We start from the raw sequence: 17,452 nt of genomic DNA, 5'->3' as shown, positions 1-17,452 counted from the left end.
TTAACTAATTTTTTTTCAAAATATATGTTACCTAAGGACATTTTACACTTCAAAAGAAATTTTTCACCTTTAATATGGTCTTATCATTAATAAGATCGGTCTCCAAAAAGAAGATCTGAACTGTAGCTTCACCTCGCACGATAATAATGAGGATGTCGTCCCCTTTCTCAATGTGTCCATGAAAGAATGCTTGTGCTACATTCTCTCATTTCTCCTTCTAGATTTAATCTTTCCTTTCAACATGTCACTTAGTTTTCCTTTATAAATCTGCGCATGCTATCCTTTTCAATTGATTCCATTCAGCACTCTCGCCCTGCCCCTATCATGGCACCACAAAGGAATTTCCTGGGCCTTGCTATGTTTTGTTTTGTGTCAGCCTTTTGTTCAAGGATCCTCTAAATCTCTCCTTCTTCAAGGTGGTTCTTTGAATCCTTGTTGTGTCTATCATATGTGTTTATTGAATCCAATAAGCATTACTTATGTTGGCCCAGTTCGACACTAGTAGATCCTTTTCATTCTCTTGTATCCTTTTCCCCTTCGTCTCTCAAGTTCCCTTTCAACTCTTATTCCAGCCTCTCGAATCGATCATATCTTTCCAAGACTTTTCTTCTGGAAGCAAAAGACTCGGTAAGGCTTTCTTTGTTTTCCTTCCACTCTCTCTTCCTCCTTCCATTATGTTGGACTCGTTTTATCCTTTGGGCTGCTCTTCATTTTGACCTTCACCATGACAAAAGGTAGAGGATTTTGAAACAGGATAGGTACACATAACATCTTGAGAGCCTCTAGCTCCAAAGCTTAGAGTGCAACGAAGAATTCAAATAGAATCCATCATAGAAATGTTGCTCCAGATATGCAAAACGAAATAGTAAATGTACAGAGAGCAACTGGAATAAAACCTAGATTCTTCTCCAATGAAAGTGTTTTGGAGTAGGTGGGAAATTTGATTTTAGATACAAGGACTACATGCAAATAATGGACATCTACTACCATTTAAGGAAAATAATGGGGAAAGTTCTTGTGGAAATATTGGAGGAGCAAGAGGAAATCGGATACTAAAGTGATAAAGTTGTCCATGAAATTGGCAAATTTAGAGTTCTTCGACTCTAAGGAAGACATCAATCCACCTCCCACAATTTAGTTGGATTCCCCTATCGAGGAGTTGTTTTCTTCATCATATGTTGATATGATTTTCATGTTTTTGAATTCTAGATAGATAAGAATTCACCTATAGTAGATAATTTAGGCTTAAGGGGATCAAGCAAATGTTCTTTTATACATTTTTATTTTAAACTTTGAAATTTTCAGTGGTCTAAATCATCATTTTTTCAATTCGACTAGTCTAGTTTCCCAAGTGTCCTACTAGTGCATATGAAAAACATTAATATGATATATTCATTATGAAATGATCTAGTACCACTCTAGATCCATCTTAAATCTGGATGAGGGATCAGTGCAAAACTTGAAGAAAAGTTTGCAACTGCAGAAATTTGATCCCTCTGGAAGTTAAGATGGATCTAGATAGTTTTAATTATTAATTTTATTTTTTTAGTTTAATTTTAATTTTTATATAATTTCACTGAGTCAAAATATTTTAATTAATAAGTGTTTTTATTGTTATTCGATTCGAGCATAACATAATATAATTGGACATTACAACAACACTTCCATACTAGGATGGAGAGTGTCTATTGGCCCAAAAACGTAATAAAATTAATTTAAACTTTTCATTTATAAAATATTTTGATTGTGATATGAGAGATGCATTTTGGGCACGTGGTATTGATGGACCATGGTATTAGCCCATGGTATGGTGTGGTTAATAATATCCATGGTAAAGTGGGGTGAGTATTCATGGTGAAAAGCCTTGTTAATTGTAAGTATTATTTTGATTGTGAAATGAGGGATGGTTTTTTGGCATGTGGTATGGATGAGCCATCCTATTGGCCCATAGTACAGTATGGTTAAAATATCCATGGTAAAGTGGTGGTGAATATCCAAGGTTAAAAATCTGGTTATATTGAAAGTATTAAGCTTTTTTGTGCTTGTTTATGAAACTTAAATATGGTTACAAAATTATTATTTTAATTTATATGGCGAAATAGATCTTAATTTATAGCTACTATTTATATCTTATATATTTTCGTTGATAGAGGTGTAGATATATCTCAAAAGTAATTATAATATATATTTTTTTAATTTAATAGAAAAATATTCTAAAATTAAATTCAAATAAAACATTTATGAAATATTTTGAGTATGACTGAGAGATGGTTTTTTAGCATATTGTATTGATGAGCCATGGTATTGGCCCATGTTATTGTAACAAAGCCTATTTAAAAGTTAATAACATCTATGGCAAAGTGGACGTGAATATCCATGGTTAAAGATACTGTTGTATTGTAAGTTTATGTGTAAATTTGAATATGGTTACATAATCAATATTATATTTTATAAGGTAAAATAGATGTTAACTTATTGTTGTTACTTCTATATTTTAATGTAATATGTATAGAAAGAAAGAAGAAAGGAGGCTAAAAATAGCCTATGGGACATAATTCTTCTTCATCTGCTTGATGTATTCGACCCTTTTTCTGTGAAAGCTTCAAAATAAATTCTCCCAACTTCTTGACAAACCCCTCACTAAATAGATTATCCCAAGAGCTAGCTGCCAGCATATCTGCATAATTTTCCCTGTTGTCTTTGAAGGCCTCAAATTCTAAAATGAAACGCTTCTCTGTTTCCACTTTTACAGAAGAACAAAAAATGCATACTCTTTCCTCCGACACTTATTTTGGCCTTTTCCAGTGCCCTTTTTCACAACGGAGTTGATGAGAATTAGTCCTTAACTTAGCAATAATAATTTTGGGTCTCCAAGAGATATTGACCTCTATGTATGCTTTTGGTTGATGACTATGAGTGGGATTAAACACTTCAATATCCTACTTTTTCTTTCTTCCTAGCTCCTTATCCAAAGTACGCTTGTGGAACTTTTTCACAACGGAGTTGATGAGAATTAGTCCTTAGCCTAGCAATAAGAATTTTGGCTTTCCAAGAGATATTGGCCTTTATGTATGCTTTTGGTTGATGACTATGAGTGGGATTAAACACTTCAATATAGTACTTTTTCTTTCTTCCTAGCTCCTTATCCAAAGTACGCTTGTGGAACTTTTCCATAACAAAAGCTTTTATCTCTTTGTTGTTTATGGGACACACCTCAAGCAACTACCCCATTTACTAAACCATTTGCTACTTTGGTGCATAAGTATTTTTTTTTTCTCTTGCACAATCTGTCATTAAAGACAACTTTAGGCCATCTACCCTCTTCCATTTTTAATATATAATGTTATTAGTAATTTTATTAATAAAAACAAAATCACAATGTAACAAATTTGAATTTTATTATTTTTATTACTTTTAACTTTTTAAGGATACTACAACATCTCCCTTGGGCTCTATATTAATTTAAACAGATGTAAATGTTTATCAATTTAATTGGACATATTAATATAAATTCAACATACTAAGCAGACATGTAAACATGTTTACCCCATGCTGGTTGTAGAGCCAATTGTCCACTCAATGTTGAGAATGGAAAGAACTACACATCTCCACTGATTGTAAAAAGTGTCTTTGGGAACAATAATATCATAAAATCTCAATGAAAATTTCAAAATTTTCAAGTGTAACAAATTAAAGATAGATATTTGTTATAATAATCAAAATGGTGTGTGGTAAAATGTCAAAATGTCAAAATGTCCAACTTTGCGATATTTGCGGGAAAAGGTTTAGGATCCAAATTTATGTTATGATATTCATATTATGCAAATAGAGGCCTTATCATATATATAAACTAGCAATTGTCCCAAAAGGTACAAAGAGAGGCCGATAGGATTATTTAACTGGAATTTTTGAATTTTTCTAGAAGAGTTAATTGGTTTGTGGAAAACCTTGTTTTCTTGGACTGGATCATTATGCAATTACTTTTCTTTAGATGTTTTGTTTATATCTATATTACAAGGAACACATTGAATGTCTTATTTCATTTCTGCGATCCTTACTAATATCCTTTCCGTGCTTTTTCTTGATCAATTTGATGAAATATTCCATTATCCTTTGATCAAAGTCTCACCTGCATATTAGTGTACATCCTGGTAAGTTCAAAGCTCGAAAGCCAACCAAAAAAGTCAATCATAACCAATGTGCACATAATCAAATTCATAATGTAAAATTGTGCACGTATTCAAATTCATAATGTATAACTGCCAGACAGAGTTCAGACAGAGTACCTCCAAGATGGGTATCACTGTTTGTAGCCAAAACCTGAAAATCTCTGTTGTCAATAGTCAGAACACTGACATCAAACGTGCCACCACCAAGATCAAAAACAACAATATTTTCCTCTCCACCCTTCTTGTCCAAGCCATAAGCTATTGCTAAGGAAAAATATTTACAAAGCTAATAGTAAAACTATACTTGCAGAGTGATAGTTCTACGTGATACAGAATGAAAGTTCTACATCATAAAAATTATGGAAGGCAAACCAAACTACAAAAGGCCTGAGACACAGTACTCTGAAAACAAACCAGATCGATACAACCTGAGACCAAGTACTCTCAACACCAACCAGATCAATACAACCTTTTGTATGAGCTGAATATCCATGTATAAGCAATGAAACAATAAAGCAAGAACTGTCCGACAAGGCTGCAATTTTTCTTATAAAAATATCTCCCACTGCAATGAGTTCATAACAAAAATTTAATGGCACTCCCCTGAACTAATAAATTGAGAGGTATGTGGTAAAAACGATACCCCTCATGATTTTTAATTTTTCATTATTAAACATATACAATACAATTAAATCTGGTACAACCTACCCCATACAATGAAACTCTCTTCAACTAAAATTGATATGTTGTCCATCAAATTTCTACAATCTACAGACAAGTGAACCTTTCACAAAATTCTGCAGTGGCATTCACAAGTACACCCTCTAGTTATCCACAGAAATTTCCTAGCTCCTAAGCTCTGGGTAGTTACTATATTTCATGGATAATATTTAGCTTCAGAATAAGTGGCAGGACATACCTGAGTTTAATCTGGCCTCAATCATTTGGGATATCTAATTTCTTTTCTAGTTTATAACAAGGGAAACCTCAAAACCTGCCATACCAGACAAGTAGTAGCCAAAAACAATAGTCGGAGTTGCTAGAATGCATTAGTGTTCCATTTAAAGAATTAAAGGCTCAGTGAAGGCATTCAAGGTCGTTGGTGTATGTGGGTTGGTCGATGTATGTATACAAATTAATCCCAATTCAACAAGTCCATTTTAACAGGTCGGTGTGCTATGAAAAAACACTGAAACCCAATTAAGAAATCCATAGAAGACCAAGCTAAATCACCACAATGAAATGTTAAAACTTCAAGCCTAGAAAAATACCAAAGTACTTTATTCAAATTCATAGCACCAGTATGCCTGATTCTATATATAAACCTAGCCCAGAGGAACAGAGTCATCCATAGTCTCAAGTAGTATAAGAAACTGCAAATTTGCCTAAAGGATGAGCAATTTGGGATGGCTAAAGGCTTTCTAATTGTTTTTATTATAGTAAAATTTGATAATTCATTGTTTTTACTTTCAAAAGCTTGAAGGAATTTGAAGAGCATATATAGAATTGTTTTGTGGGATTTGATCCCAAAATCATTGATTTGTAAATACATACTAAATGAAATGTTAATTGGTTGAAACCCTACATAAATGTTTGATATAAGAAAATAAGCTGGAAATTTCCATTATTCAGAAAAATTGTAGTACCCAGAAAAAACCAGACCCCTCAAATTGAGCATTAAAAATGCTATTGCGTTAAAACCTTCAAACTTGGTGGTAACCCTTCAAATTTGGGTAGAACACTGAGAACGAGTATTTCTATCATTTACGTGAGAGCATTTTTATTTGAGAACGAGTGTTTCATTCTTTGATTTAAAGTGTAATTTGGTTGGAAAACTGAAAATAATGATTCCTGAAAACTAGGAATGAGGGTTTCATGAAAAATCAGAATAGAGTGTTAAGTAGTTAACCTTGAAACTCTTCAACCAACATGTGTTGTAAACTCACACGGTGGCCGAGATGCACTAAATTGACAATGATTTGGCCACATGGGAAGAAGACATAAAAATTCACGATTAACTGTGAAACTCTTCAACCAACATGTGTTGTAAATTGACACGGTGGCCGAGATGCATTAAATTGATAATGATTTGGCCACATGGGAAGAAGACATAAAAATTCACACTAGATAATGAAACATGACACTTAAGAGTTTCTTCAAGTCATCATTAAATTGACAAAGTGGCCGAGATGCACTAAATTGACAATAATGAGTTAGCCACATTGTGGCTCGCTGAGTGTGGCCACGACGAGATGGCAACAACAAACTAACAATGAATTGGCCATATGGAAAAAATGAATAAAATGAATTGGCCATATGGAAAAAATGAATAAAATTTAACAAACTGACAATGAATGGGCCATATGGAAAGAATGAATAAAATTTCACAAGGAATAAAAATGAATACTAGCTAAAACTGCACCATCACAAAAACAATGGCAAAACAATTTTCTAAAAGAAACTTCGCACCTAAGAATTGCAACAACTCGCACTTTTGCAAACAGATAGCTCACAACTATTGCGCATTGCAAACTAATCTCTTCCCAAGTATTCAAAAACAAAATTTTCCGAACAAATTGATACAACCACTAAACATTCCATAATCACTCACTTTAGTCCGACAGATAAACAATCAGGCAGATAAAATCCATGCAAATATTCAAGAACATATTTTTGCTAACACATCTCAATACTATTGTGCATTACAAAATGGTAGATTCACCCTTGCTGATAAAATGCATCCAAATATTTAATAACATAATTATGAGTATCATCGCAAGACTATTGTGTATTACAAAATGGTAGATTCAGCCTTGCTGATAAAATGCATCCAAATATTTAATAACATAATTATAAATACTCATTGCTCACAACCGTAGTGGATTTGCTGAATAATTGCTTCAGCCTAGCAAATAAAATCCATCCAACTATTTGTAAACTTCAAATTCAATTATTAAAAAACATATAAACAAGTTCCACTATGAAGAATTTTGGCAGATGTATAGCCCTCTCTTGCAGACAGGATAAATTATTGTTCAACAACCAGTTTTATACATGAAGACACATATAGCACTTCAACATTGATAAAAGACATCGTCATACAACATCTTGTATTGCAGTCGATTATCAGTGAAAAGTAATAGAAAGTGTAGAATATTACCAGTGTAAAGTAATAGAAAATGCAGAATATAAATCACGAAGAATGTTGTCTACCGAAAAACAAATTAAATTTATATATGAAGACACATATAGCACTTCAACATTGATAAACAGTAATTATACTGTATAATAATGAAGAGCTTAACAAGCATCAACATGCAGTATGGGTTCCAAAACATTGATAAACAATAATTATACCATATAATAATGAAGAGCTTAACAAGCATCAACATGCAGTATGGGTTCAAAAAACATGGCTTCGAATGGCAAAAAGTTCCATATTAATAAGCAGCTACAATTAGCTCAATTAGCTCGAGTCGACCCATTCAATTAAAAGTCATAAATCCACAAAATCCATTGTAGTCAATGTAAACTTCAATTATACGACATTACAGAATCCTGCAATTTACAATGAGTTTCTGCAAAAAGCTTCCTTCATCAAATATATGTACATGCTACAGAATTCTCCCCCAGGAAAATCCGACCTTTACAAGTCATCACCGTGAAAACAGGCCTAGGCCCTTTCCCCACGGATACGCCTTGCAAGTTGAATGTCTTTCGGTACGATGGTCACCCTCTTCACATGTATGGTGCAGAGGTTAGTATCCTTAGCCTCTGCAGCCTCCTGAAGTGCCAAGACAGCATGACTTTGGAATCACCAGAACAGAGTACCAAGCAATTCATTTAAATGGGTCGCCAATTAAGCTAACATTTTAACGAGAAAGGTGACAAGTTACCTTGAAGTCCTGGCCGATTTCCCTCACAAGCCTTTGAAATGGCAGCTTCTGAATTAGCAACTCCGTGCTCTTCTGATACTCGATTAAACAATTTGCAATAAGATACATATACTATAAAAAAAAACATTGTAAACATATCGATAGAATCCGAAGCAAATTTAAACTGCGTGTACATACCAAAGAGCAACTGTTCCGGGACGATATCTATGAGACTTCTTCACACCTCCGGTCGTGGGAGCAGATTTACGAGCAACCTAATGTAAAAAAGGAGCTTCAGAATAAAATGCCACAATAAAAACAGCATGCCTCAATTAACTCCAACAAAGATGCAACAGAAGAAATATAGGAAAGTCGTTACCTTTGTTGCGAGCTGCTTCCTCGGAGCCTTTCGTCCGGTAGATTTCCGTGCTGTCTGCTTTGTACGAGCCACGATTCAAGGAAAAGAGGGATCTACAGCACAGAGAGCAAGAACGAAAGCATAAGACCAAATCCCAAACATCAAACCAGAAAATCCAAAACCACAACAAAAAATTACTATCAATCTCTTTCAAAAAAACCACTTTTAGGCAATGCAATCCCGATCACACCACCTTAAATAAAATGGAGATTTTCTCATACTAAACCCTCGAAAACAAATTTGAAGAACAAGGAAAATAGGAAATCAAAGCAGACATATACTCTGAGAAAAACTAAAATGGAAATAAAACATGGATCCTAACCCAAGAACAACCACAAACCCTACGAAACCAAGAGAATTCACTAATTCACGAACAATCTGACATAGACTTATGAAGTTGGAATTGTTGAATTTTTATAAAAGGCCGGGCCACCTTCTGGGCTGCTATTTATTTCAAAGCAAACCAATCAACATGGTGCTACCAATCAGCATGGTGCTTATCGAAAAATGTTGATGAACTACATTAGATAGTAACCAAATTACTGGAAGTCGGAAAAATGAAATGCTCGACACATTCAACAGTAAGGCTCAATGCACTGTAGCAAAAGAAAGCAATCACGTTTTTATTTTACTCCAGATATGTTATATGAAAACATGAAAATATTCATTATCATTGTCAATGTTTTGTATTATATGATATAACATGCTTGACACATTCACTATTCTGCTTGAATTCAAATATGTAACTGACAGCCGCAGTTAAAAGGCTAAAATGTCCATACCAACTTTCTGTATTGCAGTGAAAAAAAGGGCTTTCAAAACAAGACCTACTTGATTTTTATGTAGGAAACCAAAAAAACTTGACTAACACTGTTAATTCTTGCAGGCATTAAACTTTGCTAAACCACATTAATGCACAGACTTATGCACAAAGGAAATAAATTATAAACAGAATTTAAACAAGCAAAAGACACAACATACCTACCCTGATAAGTGAACAAAAATGCAAAAGCCTATCATCCAAAACCTACAATTAAGCTAAATAAATTACATTAGAGAATAATACCATAAATAAAACTATGAGTTGTTATAAATATAGAACATGAAAACCACAAGTCGACTTGACCAAGTCAAATTTATCTGAACCACCCTAACATCTAGCTATTTTTTTAATCATTTTAAAATGTAATGAAAACCACAAGTCGACTTGACCAAGTCAAATTTATCTGAACCACCCTAACATCTAGCTATTTTTTAATCATTTTAAAATGTAATGCAAAACTTAAAAATATACTGACGGAATGCTGTCTGAAACTTTTTAAAATGTTCTATCTTTTTTAATCGTTTTAGAATGTAATGCAAAACTTAGAAATGTACTGAATGTTTTCTGAAACTTTTTAAAATGTTCATAAAGATATCTCGGTGCATCAAATTTGCATCAGAAGAGATCTAATGTTTTTATAGATATAAAAAAGCTAAGACTATTGTAGCATTAAATGGAAAACAGAAGAACATCACCAACACTCCAAGGCCATGTCATTCAATTTCTTGATATCAAATACGTTAACCTGAGATGTATCTGTGTTATTCATGGGACTAACTAATATTTTAACTTCAATGTATTTCGACCAGCTTTGTTCTCTTATTCAAAAGTACAGAAAAGATTTAACCTCTATTAACATTCGATTTATATGCATTATATTCACTAAAATACCAAACAGTAATACATTTTGATATGCTCAAACTCAGAATTTAGAAAAGTAAAAAACTCATGGAGCGGACAGTTGTGGAACTGTACCAGTTAGCTGAGTCGAAACATGGCACCAAATGTTGTAATCCCTTATGATTCTAGAAGACAATTTTTCTCCATGGCCCCTAAAATTTGATCCAAGATACCATTCCCAACCGGGAGAACAATATAATCTGGCATCAAAGAGAAGGGTAATGGAAGATTCGCATCTAACCCCATTGTAACCCACCCTCTGAAACTGGGAGTCTGCTCACTTTCTAAAACCAAAGATGACTCCCTGTGTACAAGAAGATCTCCTTGCAAATTAAATTGGAAATCGAATCCATTATTCTGACCTGGAAGACCTTTTATATCTAAAATCAATCTATTGGATGCTAATTGGATGGAGTTGTTTGTGTGTAAAACCCCGCAACGCAGATTTTTCACAGAAATAGCTTACAATAATTCCAAATTTGAAAAGAACCCCATGTAGATATTACATTTGGTCGCTTTCAAAAGATGAAAAAAAAAAGAAATTGAAACTGGGTGATGTTTAAGAAGCTTTTAAACATGAATGAAATCACTTGACATCACAGAAGGGGATGGCCGTAACGGTGAAGAATGTGACAGGCCTCAGACGAGCTCGCCAGAGATTGTCACCCAAATAGTTAACCCTCGAAGAATATGGAAATGTAATCTTCACTATCCTCTATGTTTCTTTTATATAATCTTCTCCTTTCCTAGCTCCTTGTCTGAACAGAAAATCCATCCTTCTCTTTGCTTGAAATTGTACCAGTTGAGCTCTGACAATGCTACTACTTTTTTGGGGATTTCTTCTCATCTTCATCTTCTTAATAGTAATATAAGATGGTACGGTCTAGACATTCTGCAGATTAGAATTCATGTTTATCTTATCAGAACTGAGGGCGGTCATGGCAGGCAGAGATGCCATTTATACATTTTGATATGCTCAAACTCAGAATTTAGAAAAGTAAAAAACTCATGGAGCGGACAGTTGTGGAACTGTACCAGTTAGCTGAGTTGAAACATGGCACCAAATGTTGTAATCCCTTATAACTCTGGAATACAATTCTCTCTCCATGGCCCCTAAAATTTGATCCAATATACCATTCCCAACCGGGAGAACAATATAATCTGGCATCAAAGAGAAGGGTAATGGAAGATTCGCATCTAACCCCATTGTAACCCACCCTCTGAAGCTGGGAGTCTGCTCACTTTCTAAAACCGAAGATGACTCCCTGTGTACAAGAAGCTCTCCTTGCAAATTAAATTGGAAATCGAATCCATTATTCTAAACTGGATGACCTTTTATATCTAAAATCAATCTATTCGATGCTAATTGGAGGGAGTTGTTTGTGTGTAAAACCCTGCAACGCAGATTTTTCACAGAAATAGCTTACAATAATTCCAAATTTGAAAAGAACCCCATGTAGATATTACATATGGTCGCTTTCAAAAGATGAAAAAACAAAGAAATTGAAACTGGGTGATGTTTAAGAAGCTTTTAAACATGAATGAACTCACTTGACATCACAGAAGGGGATGGCCGCAACGGTGAAGAATGTGACAGGCCTCAGACGAGCTCGCCAGAGATTGTCATCCAAATAGTTAACCCTCGAAGAATCTAGAAATGTAATCTTCACTATCCTCTCTGTTTCTTTTATATAATCTTCTCCTTTCCTAGCTCCTTGTCTTAACGGAACATCCATCCTTCTCTTTGCTTGAAACTGTACCAGTTGAGCTCTAACAATGCTGCTGCTTTTTTGGGGATTTCTTCTCATCTTCATCTTCTTAACAGTAATATAATATGGTACAGTCCAGACATTCTGCAAATTGGAATTCATGTTTATCTTATCAGAACTGAGGGTGGTCATGGCAGGCAGAGATGCCATTTATACATTTTGATATGCTCAAACTCAGAATTTAGAAAAGTAAAAAACTCACGGAGCAGACAGTTGTGAAGATGTACCAGTTAGCTAAGTCGAAACATGGCACCAAATGTTGTAATCCCTTATAATTCTCGAATACAATTCTCTCTCCATGGCCCCTAAAATTTGATCCAAGATACCATTCCCAACCGAGAGAACAATATAATATGGCATCAAAGAGAAGGGTAATAGAAGATTCGCATCTAACCCCATTGTAACCCACCCTCTGAAGCTAGGAGTCTGCTCACTTTCTAAAACCGAAGATGACTCCCTGTGTACAAGAAGCTCTCCTTGAAAATTAAATTGGAAATCGAATCCATTTTCTGACCTAGAAGACCTTTTATATCTAAAATCAATCTATTGGACGCTAATTGGAGGGAGTTGTTTATGTGTAAAACCCTGCAACGCAGATTTTTCACAGAAATAGCTTACAATAATTCCAAATTTGAAAAGAACCCCATGTAGATATTACATTTGGTCGCTTTCAAAAGATGAAAAAACAAAGAAATTGAAATTGGGTGATGTTTAAGAAGCTTTTAAACATGAATGAACTCACCTGACATCACAAAAGGGGATGGCCGTAACGGTGAAGAATGTGACAGGCCTCAGACGAGCTCGGCAGAGATTGTCACCCAAATAGTTAACCCTCGAAGAATCTGGAAATGTAATCTTCACTATCCTCTCTGTTTCTTTTATATAATCTTCTCCTTTCCTAGCTCCTTATCTTAACGGAAAATCCATCCTTCTCTTTGCTTGAAACTGTACCAGTTGAGCTCTGACTATGCTGCTGCTTTTTTGGGGATTTCTTCTCATCTTCATCTTCTTAACAATAATATAAGATGGTACAGTCCAGACATTCTGCAGATTAGAATTCATGTTTATCTTATTAGAAATGAGGGCGGTCATGGTAGGCGGAGATGCCATTTGATGAAATCTACCAGAGCCCTTGTGTGAACCTTCTATGAACTATTGGCCGCTTGAAAAGTATTTTTATGTCAATCTCAAAATTACAGCTAAATTTTAGCTTTCTTTACATGTATTGTACCGGCATCCATTACAACTCACATGTTCCTGTTATCATTGGATGTGTAACTACAATAGACATTACAAGTAACTTTTCCTGTTTGATAAAGAAGTAGGTCTTCAGAGGAAATTAATGATGAAGATCTGCTAGTAGTTTTTCCAGAATTGGTGACCAGGGTTGATGTAGCGTGAAATCTGAAACCATGCCTGCTTCTAGTCCGGTCCACACAGAGTCCATGATGAAGAGATGCAATGAACCTGGACCTCATTCCGTGCAGATACATGACGTAAAATCTGTGCACAGATGTCAAGCAGGATACATTTTGATATGCTCAAACTTAGAATTTAGAAAAGTAAAAAACTCATAGAGCGAACAGTTGTGGAACTGTACCAGTTAGCTGAGTCGAAACATGGCACCAAATGTTGTAATCCCTTAGAATTCGGGAAGACAATTCTCTCTCCATGGCCCCTAAAATTTGATCCAAGATACCATTCCCAACCAGGAGAACAATATAATCTGGCATCAAAGAGAAGGGTAATGGAAGATTCGCATCTAAACCCATTGTAACCCACCCTCTGAAGCTGGGAGTCTGCTCACTTTCTAAAACCGAAGATGACTCCCTGTGTACAAGAAGCTCTCCTTGCAAATTAAATTGGAAATTGAATCCATTATTCTGACCTGGAAGACCTTTTATATCTAAAATCAATCTATTGGATGCTAATTGGAGGGAGTTGTTTGTGTGTAAAACCCTGCAATGCAGATTTTTCACATAAATAGCTTACAATAATTCCAAATTGGAAAAGAACCCCATGTAAATATTACATTTGGTCGCTTTCAAAAGATGAAAAAACAAAGAAATTGAAACTGGGTGATGTTTAAGAATCTTTTAAACATGAATGAACTCACTTGACATCACAGAAGGGGATTGCTGTAACGGTGAAGAATGTGACAAGCCTCAGATGAGCTCGCCAGAGATTGTCACCCAAATAGTTAACCCTCGAAAAATCTAGAAATGTAATCTTCACTATCCTCTCTGTTTCTTTTATATAATCTTCTCCTTTCCTAGCTCCTTGTCTGAACAGAACATCCATCCTTCTCTTTGCTTGAAACTGTACCAGTTGAGCTCTGACAATGCTGTTGCATTTTTGGGGATTTCTTCTCATCTTCATCTTCTTAACAGTAATATAAGATGGTACAGTCCAGACATTCTGTAGATTGGAATTCATGTTTATCTTATCAGAACTGAGGGTGGTCATGGCAGGCGGAGATGCCATTTGATGAAATCTACCAGAGCCCTTGTGTGAACCTTTTGAGAACTATTGGCCGCTTGAAAAGTATTTTTATGTTGATCTCAAAATTACAGCTAACTTTTAGCGTTCTTTACATGTATTGTACCGGCATCCATTACAACTCACCTGTTCCTGTTATCGTTGGATGTGTAACTACAATAGACACTACAAGTAACGTTTCCTGTTTGAACAAGAAGTAGGTCTTCAGGGGAAATTAATGATGAAGATGTGCTAGTAGTTTTGCCAGAATTGGTGACCAGGGTTGATGCAACATAAAATATGAAACCAGGCCTGCTTCTAGTCCGGTCCACACAGAGTTCAGGATGAAGAGATGCAATGAACTTGGACCTCATTCCGTGCAGATACGTGACGTAAAATTTGTGCACAGATGTCAAGCAGGACTATAGCCAGATGTCCAGATGTCGAGTAGGAAACCATGCCAGATGTCATTAGGAGAATGAAAGTGTTGACGAAGAAGTTGATGCAAAACTCAGAAATGTACTGAATGTTGTCTGAAACTTTTTAAAATGTTCAAAAAGAAATCTCGGTGCATCAAATTTGCATTAGAAGAGATCTAATGTTTTTATAGATATAAAAAAGCTAAGCCTATTGTAGCATTAAATGGAAAATAGAATAACATCACCAACACTCCAAGGCCATGTCATTCAATTTCTTGATATCAAATACGTTAACCTGAGATGTATCTGTGTTATTCATGGGACTAACTAATATTTTAACTTCAATGTATTTTGACCATCTTTGTTCTCTGATTCAAAAGTACAGAAAAGATTTAACCTCTATTAACATTCGATTTATATACATTATATTCACTAAAATACCAAACAGTGATACATTTTGATATGCTCAAACTCAGAATTTAGAAAAGTAAAAAACTCATCGAGCGGACAGTTGTGGAACTGTACCAGTTAGCTGAGTCGAAACATGGCACCAAATGTTGTAATCCCATAATTCTGGAAGACAATTCTCTCTCCATGGCCCCTAAAATTTGATCCAGGATACCATTCCCAACCGGGAGAACAATATAATCTGGCATCAAAGAGAAGGTTAATGGAAGATTCGCATCTAACCCCATTGTAACCCACCCTTTGAAGCTGGGAGTCTGCTCACTTTCTAAAACCGAAGATGACTCCCTGTGTACAAGAAGCTCTCCTTGCAAATTAAATTGGAAATCGAATCCATTATTCTGACCTGGAAGACCTTTTATATCTAAAATCAATCTATTAGATGCTAATTGGAGGGAGTTGTTTGTGTGTAAAACCCTGCAACGCAGATTTTTCACAGAAATAGCTTACAATAATTCCAAATTTGAAAATAACCCCATGTAGATATTACATTTGGTCGCTTTCAAAATATGAAAAAACAAAGAAATTGAAACTGGGTGATGTTTAAGAAGCTTTTAAACATGAATCAACTCACTTGACATCATAGAAGGGGATGGCCGTAACGGTGAAGAATGTGACAGGCCTCAAACGAGCTCGCCAAAGATTGTCACCCAAATAGTTAACCCTCGAAGAATCTAGAAATGTAATCTTCACTATCCTCTCTATTTCTTTTATATAATATTCTCCTTTCCTAGCTCCTTGTCTGAACAGAACATCCGTACTTCTCTTTGCTTGAAACTGTACCAGTTGAGCTCTAACAATGCTGCTGCTTTTTTGGGGATTTCTTCTCATCTTCATCTTCTTAACAGTAATATAAGATGATACAGTCCAGACATTCTGCAGATTAGAATTTATGTTTATCTTATCAGAACTGAGGGCGGTCATGGCAAGCAGACATTCCATTTATACATTTTGATATGCTCAAACTCAGAATTTAGAAAAGTAAAAAACTCATGGAGCGGACAGTTGTGGAACTGTACCAGTTAGTTGAGTTGAAACATGGCACCAAATGTTGTAATCCCTTATAATTCTGGAAGACAATTCTCTCTCCATGGCCCCTAAAATTTGATCCAAGATACCATTCCCAACCGAGAGAATAATATAATCTGGCATCAAAGAGAAGGGTAATGGAAGATTCGCATCTAACCCCATTGTAACCCACCCTCTAAAGCTGGGAGTCTGCTCACTTTCTAAAACCAAAGATGACTCCCTGTGTACAAGAAGCTCTCCTTGCAAATTAAATTGGAAATCGAATCCATTATTCTGACGTGGAAGACCTTTTATATCTAAAATCAATCTATTGGATGCTAATTGGAGGGAGTTGTTTGTGTGTAAAACCCTGAAACACAGATTTTTCACAGAAATAGCTTACAATAATTCCAAATTTGAAAAGAACCCCATGTAGATATTACATTTGGTCGCTTTCAAAATATGAAAAAACAAATAAATTGAAACTGGGTGATGTTTAAGAAGCTTTTAAACATGAATGAACTCACTTAACATCACAGAAGGGGATGGCCATAATGGTGAAGAATGTGACAGGCCTCAAACGAGCTCGCCAAAGATTGTCACCCAAATAGTTAACCCTCGAAGAATCTAGAAATGTAATCTTCACTATCCTCTCTATTTATTTTATATAATCTTCTCCCTTCCTAGCTCCTTGTCTGAACGGAACATCCGTCCTTCTCTTTGCTTGAAACTGTACCAATTGAGCTCTGACAATGCTGCCGCTTTTTTGGGGATTTCTTCTCATCTTCATCTTCTTAACAGTAATATAAGATGATACAGTCCAGACATTCTGCAGATTAGAATTCATGTTTATCTTATCAGAACTGAGGGCGGTCATGGCAGGCGAAAATGCCATTTATACATTTTGATATGCTCAAACTCAGAATTTAGAAAAGTAAAAAACTCATGGAGCGGACAGTTGTGGAACTGTGCCAGTTAGTTGAGTTGAAACATGGCACCAAATGTTGTAATCCCTTATAATTCTGGAAGACAATTCTCTCTCCATGGCCCCTAAAATTTGATCCAAGATACCATTCCCAACCGGGAGAACAATATAATCTGGCATCAAAGAGAAGGGTAATGGAAGAT

At 35.3% G+C, this 17,452-nt stretch overlaps 1 protein-coding gene and 4 pseudogenes across 1 annotated transcript; all 5 read right to left on the bottom strand.

The window, feature by feature from the left end:
• Positions 1-10,231: 10,231 nt before the first annotated feature.
• LOC149261431 (uncharacterized) lies at positions 10,232-11,143 on the bottom strand (annotated as a pseudogene).
• A 48-nt stretch (positions 11,144-11,191) lies between these two features.
• LOC149261430 (uncharacterized) lies at positions 11,192-12,104 on the bottom strand (annotated as a pseudogene).
• Positions 12,105-12,152: 48 nt separating this feature from the next.
• Positions 12,153-13,064, bottom strand: LOC149261429 (uncharacterized; annotated as a pseudogene).
• Positions 13,065-13,525: 461 nt separating this feature from the next.
• On the bottom strand, positions 13,526-14,453 carry LOC149261428 (uncharacterized). Its single transcript, XM_089369206.1, has 2 exons — positions 14,071-14,453; positions 13,526-13,913 (listed from the first exon to the last, which is right to left on the bottom strand). Exons 1-2 carry the CDS (start codon positions 14,436-14,438, stop codon positions 13,526-13,528), a joined length of 756 nt encoding a protein of 251 aa, XP_089225332.1. The 5' UTR covers positions 14,439-14,453.
• Positions 14,454-15,347: 894 nt separating this feature from the next.
• LOC149261427 (uncharacterized) lies at positions 15,348-16,258 on the bottom strand (annotated as a pseudogene).
• Positions 16,259-17,452: the final 1,194 nt, after the last annotated feature.

This window comes from Pinus tabuliformis, chromosome 6, assembly GCF_031772625.1.
Source record: "Pinus tabuliformis cultivar Carrire ecotype Pingquan chromosome 6, CPIR1, whole genome shotgun sequence".
Lineage (NCBI taxonomy): Eukaryota > Viridiplantae > Streptophyta > Pinopsida > Pinales > Pinaceae > Pinus > Pinus tabuliformis.
The sequence above is the reverse complement of the archived record's forward strand: the minus strand, read 5'-3'. Positions and strand labels throughout refer to the sequence as shown.